The sequence below is a fragment of the Calliphora vicina genome, chromosome 5 (genome assembly GCF_958450345.1).
Source record: "Calliphora vicina chromosome 5, idCalVici1.1, whole genome shotgun sequence".
Lineage (NCBI taxonomy): Eukaryota > Metazoa > Arthropoda > Insecta > Diptera > Calliphoridae > Calliphora > Calliphora vicina.
Window position 1 is genome coordinate 103,312,336 of NC_088784.1, and position 6,145 is coordinate 103,318,480.

The 6,145-nt window shown below is 34.0% G+C and overlaps 2 protein-coding genes and 1 non-coding gene across 3 annotated transcripts in view; all 3 read left to right on the top strand.

Moving 5' to 3' along the window:
• The window catches only part of LOC135962060 (uncharacterized), a 586,654-nt gene that overhangs the window by 170,277 nt on the left and 410,232 nt on the right, over positions 1-6,145 (top strand). The window lies entirely within an intron of this gene.
• Positions 543-4,257, top strand: eEF1alpha1 (eukaryotic translation elongation factor 1 alpha 1). The gene is made up of 2 exons (XM_065513621.1): positions 543-695; positions 2,566-4,257. Exon 2 carries the CDS (start codon positions 2,589-2,591, stop codon positions 3,978-3,980), a length of 1,392 nt encoding a protein of 463 aa, XP_065369693.1. The 5' UTR covers positions 543-695; positions 2,566-2,588; the 3' UTR covers positions 3,981-4,257.
• LOC135962560 (small nucleolar RNA snR61/Z1/Z11) lies at positions 1,948-2,025 on the top strand. Its single transcript, XR_010576664.1, has one exon. It is a non-coding gene; the product is annotated as a small nucleolar RNA snR61/Z1/Z11 (small nucleolar RNA).

The following is a 6,145-nucleotide window of genomic DNA, read 5'->3' on the forward strand; positions in this document are numbered from 1 at the left end:
TGGCATTGTTTTGATATCCTTTTTTTAATAATAAATTCTCTCAGCTTTAGTTTTTGACGACTGAGTTAGGTTTTTGGCAGGAGAGTTTCAGATTATGTGTATTTATCTATGGGTCTAAATAACTCGTGTGTTGCTCCAGGTGTAAAAAATGTGTATAATTAAAGTCATGTTAACTATAACATTACTTCAGGATCAAATGAATTTACATAATTGCTCTGCAATATGTCCATTTATACATTATCTATTAAAGTCACGTGTTTATCAATGTTAACTACAAAGAATTCTAGTGATATTGTTTAAAACCTCTAAAATATAAATAACTATATTAGAAACAATTTTTATAACAAAATCCCTGTGGAAATGTAATAGTAATTCATAATTTAAAGTATTTCTTAATTAATTATTTTACATAAAATGTGACAAAAAATGCATGTTATATAAAATCAGTGTTGTATTTAACAAACAAGGTTGTATTTGCTCAGTGGCACCAACAGCGAAATGTCAAAAAAAGCGGAAACTTTTCGAATGTTGGCAGCAAATATGTGGCCGTTTCTACACAATAATGAAAAAAGACAACGTGGCTCCCTTCTTGCCGAGGTGAGTCGTTTGCTGTCGAATAGCTACTCGTTCACTTTGTTCAGGTCTTTTGCCGGATTAGCATAGACTTTTGATTTCTTGGTCCAATTTATTAAAAAGTAAGTTTCAAGAGAAAAGTGTAAAGTGGTGCAAAAAATAAAAAAAAACTAGCAATTAATAAACTATAAAAAAGTGAAGTAAACAAATAAAAATGCATTTAGTTGTAAAAATAAACTATTAAATGTTGAAAACTGCAGCTTTAAAAATAAATATGTGGAAAAAAAAATACAAAGTGTAATGGAATAGTAATCACATCTATAATGAATGGATTTCTAAAACGTTTCAAAGCACGTGGCAATTTTTAAAGAAAGCCTTTAAATTTTGAGTGCAATCAAAAAACATTAAATTGTTAAATAAAAATTAAAAAAATGAAGCGAAAATATCTTGCATATTTAAGCCACGCCCACTTTGTGTTTTTTGCAACATATTGCTGCATTAATTTAAAAACTTAAAAAGGTTATCAATATGGTGAAATTAATTGATTGAATAAAAGAAAATTCCAGAACTACAAATAAGTGAATCGATAAGTCCAAACGCATAATTAAAAAAAGTGTTTAGAACTTGTGTATTTTCCACATTAAAATATACGTATACATATCTACAAAATGGCGTCATAGGTCGGTCAATTAAATTGTTCTTTGTGCGTTTGTGGGAAATACAAATTTTTGTGTTTCTTTGTTAAAGAGAAAGAAGAAAGTTTTTACGTATACACAATAATTGCATAAAAGCTTTTGGCCACTTGGCAACAGCCTGGTTCAAGATGCCATACAAATTTCTTTCTCCTTTCACTTGAGAACACGTTTTGTATTTTCAAGATGGCGTCTTTTTTTTATTTGCCGCATCGTGTTTCTAGGGTGTAAAAAATTTAACGATCATTTTTGCTATTTTACGAAGTGTTGCGAACGCCATTTTTTTTATAGCATTTTTCTTTCGTGTTTTAAGCCGGTACATTTTTTTTATGTATACTTGTACTTCCGCTAAAGTAAATTCTTTTCAAAAAAAAAATAGATATATAAATAAATAATTAGGTCATTTTAAATTTAAACGTCATATGTATTGGAAAATATACAGCAATTTTCTTAGTAGTATACTATTTCACAAGTTCTGGAAAATTCTTTCAACAATTTCAGCTTACTCATCTATTTTTACAAAGAGAATGACAATGATTAGTGTGTGCTGTTGGTCCCCTTGCCACCTCCACCAACAGCAATGCTTGTCTTGTATAACCTCAACTTTTATTTGTTTCTCACTTTACTGTAGAATTGCTTAATTTTTTTTAATTGCTTACAATTGGCAAATTTTCTTCATATTTTTACATGATGACTATTATGTCTAGTTCTGCTACTGACTACCATCATGAGGAAAACCAAATTACCAAATTACTGAAGTAAAAAATGAAGAAAATTTGTTAAATATTTTTTTAATAATGGAAAAATTATATCATTAGTAAAACTTGCATGTTTAATTTTTTTTAAACACATTCATAAACTTCCAAAAATTTAATACCTCAACGTTCTTTGACTCCATAGAAAATAAACGTGTTTTTTTGCACACGTTTTTCATTTAAATTTTTTGAGGTTATGTTCTTTTTTTAACTGAACATATCTCATTTGCTTGTCACCAATTTTCATTATCTTGTCAAATTTTGTTTTAAAATCAAGTTTTTCCAAATTTTAAAAAAATAATTAATAGAAATGTAATTAGATTATTATTCCCTTTATCTCCACAAATTGCTAACAAATTTGTTTTTCCTACCAAAATTTTTTCCATTTCATGTTATTTTTTGTTTACCACCAATCAATCAAACAACCTGCTTGTTCATTCCAACCTGTATTTCAACCACCTTGTGTTGCTATAACCAAAAAAAAAAACCAACCCGAACCTCCAACCATGACATACACACACCACCTACACATTACCAAACAACAGCTCGTTAAGCCAATAAAACAGCCATGGGTAAGGAAAAGATCCATATTAACATTGTGGTCATTGGTCACGTCGATTCTGGCAAGTCCACCACCACCGGTCATTTGATCTACAAATGCGGCGGTATCGACAAGCGTACCATTGAAAAGTTCGAAAAGGAAGCCCAAGAAATGGGTAAGGGTTCCTTCAAGTACGCATGGGTTTTGGATAAATTGAAGGCTGAACGTGAACGTGGTATCACCATCGATATTGCTTTGTGGAAGTTCGAAACCTCCAAATACTATGTCACCATCATTGATGCTCCCGGTCACAGAGATTTCATCAAGAACATGATCACTGGTACCTCTCAAGCTGATTGCGCTGTATTGATTGTTGCTGCCGGTACTGGTGAATTCGAAGCCGGTATCTCCAAGAACGGTCAAACTCGCGAACACGCTTTGTTGGCCTTCACCTTGGGTGTCAAGCAATTGATTGTCGGTGTCAACAAGATGGATTCTTCTGAACCACCTTACAGCGAGTCCCGTTATGAGGAAATCAAGAAGGAAGTCTCCTCCTACATCAAGAAGATCGGTTACAACCCCGCTGCTGTTGCCTTCGTCCCCATCTCCGGCTGGCACGGTGATAACATGTTGGAAGCTTCCACCAACATGCCCTGGTTCAAGGGATGGAAGGTCGAACGTAAGGACGGTAACGCTGACGGTAAGACCCTCATCGAAGCCTTGGACGCTATCTTGCCCCCATCCCGTCCCACAGACAAGCCCTTGCGTTTGCCCTTGCAAGATGTTTACAAAATCGGTGGTATCGGCACAGTACCCGTCGGTCGTGTCGAAACTGGTGTCTTGAAGCCCGGTACCGTTGTTGTCTTCGCTCCCGCTAACATCACCACTGAAGTCAAGTCCGTAGAAATGCACCACGAAGCTCTCGTTGAAGCTGTTCCCGGTGACAACGTTGGTTTCAACGTTAAGAACGTCTCCGTCAAGGAATTGCGTCGTGGTTACGTCGCTGGTGACTCCAAGGCTAGCCCCCCCAAGGGTGCTGCTGACTTCACCGCTCAAGTCATCGTCTTGAACCACCCTGGTCAAATCTCCAACGGTTACACTCCCGTTTTGGATTGTCACACCGCTCACATTGCTTGCAAATTCGCCGAAATCAAGGAGAAGGTCGATCGTCGTTCCGGTAAGACCACCGAAGCCGAACCCAAATTCATCAAGTCTGGTGATGCCGCCATCGTCACCTTGGTCCCCTCCAAGCCTTTGTGCGTTGAAGCCTTCCAAGAATTCCCCCCCTTGGGTCGTTTCGCTGTCCGTGATATGAGACAAACCGTCGCCGTCGGTGTCATCAAGTCCGTCAACTTCAAGGATCCCTCAAGCGGAAAGGTCACCAAGGCCGCCGAAAAGGCCGTCAAGGGCAAGAAGTAGCTGCTTTACTCCAAACAACAACAATTAACAAAAACTCAATCAGTAAATTGCATCTTTTCCACTGAACTACTACTACCAACAGCCAGTAGCAGCAATATCAACAACAATATTAATAGACGTACCACATCTACTACTACTACCAACAACAATGTAAAGATGTTCCAGCATAAGCTAATTTTAACAGTTAAAGAAAAGTTTAACTGCTTTCATCGCAAAGAGTTTCGCAGGAAACGAATGCTGTTGTCCTCTCTTCTACTATTTTGAACAAAAAACCAAACGAGAGAAGAAAAATCAATTCGTCGTTGTCATCATCTCATCTAACGCAGCGCGTTCTTTGAGGATGCTCAAAACTTTTCATCCATTCTACTTTTAAATAAGCACAACAGCTTCAAGCATTTAAGTTTGTTCTCTTTTAATTTGTATTTAATTACTCCTATATAATTTAATTATTATTTGTAGTGATTACTATATAATTTTTTTTATTATAAATTATCTTATGTTGGAATTCATTCCATCTCTACTACTCGTAAATAAAAAAAAAAACTATAAAAAACCATTTACTATTTTTAACTTCTACATTTATAATTTAACTATAAACAAAGAAACCTTAAAGATCTTAAATATATGCACATATAAATATAAATGTGTTAAAAAAAACATAAAACTTAAATACATTTTTCACTATTTATACTTTTCTAAAAAAAAAAAAACATTTGCATTGGAATTCATTGAAAAAGTTAAATAGATGGAGTTATAGAGTAGTAGGAAAGGAATAACAATTTTGTTTTCTTGTTGCTTTTTAGTTTTTTATTATTTGGATCTTTTTGTTTGTTTCTTATTGGGCTTTTTTTTTGTTTTGGTTTTCTCTGTCGCCTCTCATGTTGTGTTTTTTTTAAACAGAATTTGCATTTATGGATGGCGGCTGGATGATCGATCACCCAACCACCATTTACGAAAGTACAAATATTCCTCCAAATTATTTACAGAAAAACAACAAACAAAACTACTAAACAACTACACACACACACAACTGAAGTACAAAATGCCGTAATTTAATCTAATGTTTTTAAAAATTAAATAGATTTTAACAACACCCATCGTCGTCGATACATACATTTCAGCATAAAGAGAAGAAGCTTAACAAACAACATACATAGTTCACTATTTACAATTTAAACAATGAAAAGAAAATTTTCAAAAATGTATTTGCTATTGTAGCCGTTTCAATAAAGATGCAAATCAAATATAAAATAAAATGTTTGAATTTGATTCTGATTCTGAGATACAACAGCCAGCATTGATGTACAAAAGGTAGGTTTTGGTGTTCTCTTCGCCTAATATGGTTGCGAAAATGCATAATATGCATTTTAACTGGATTCGTGTAATTTTAGTAGGGTTTAATACATATCGCAATTCGAAAATACATACATTTTGGGTGTTATTATTGTGTAATACATTTGAAATTTGTAAGCAATGGGTGCGTTCGTAAATGCAGTAATATTGCATCATAGCAGCATACATAATTGCTTCGTCAAGATTTTTAATGCGAATTGTTGGCAGTTATGCCACACATTTTTGCAAACATCACATCATTTTGTTTTTTGTTGGAAAAATTTGCAGGTCATTCATTATGCAGGGGGGTTATTATGTAATTCGAAACGAAACACTTAGTATAAAGAATACAAATTCGAACGAATTTAGACCACCACCGTGGGAAGATATTTCAGTAAAATTTTATACATTCAACTCATTTTTAAGTGCCCTGCAGCAACCACTTTACATTGTGGACTCCATTATTCTTTTTTTCATCTTGAACTCAAATGTTTTTCCTAATCGGTCCAAGATTTCATAATCCATCATAAAAATGTCGCCTTGTAATATGGAATTAGCCTTGGGGGTTATTATGTAATACCTTTCGAAAAGAAATTCGTTCGAATTTGTATGCTTTATAGGTACATTGTATTTCGAAAGTGTTTCGTTTTGAATTACATAATAACCCCCCTGATGATGATACATATTAGATATGTCGGTGTTCATATAAAATTCAGTGTAAATAAATGTTATACATATCGCACTCGTTCAACAATACTGTATTAACACAAAATTTTTAAAAATTCACTTTATGCAAGAAATCAATTAACAACATCAATATCTATCTACTGTAA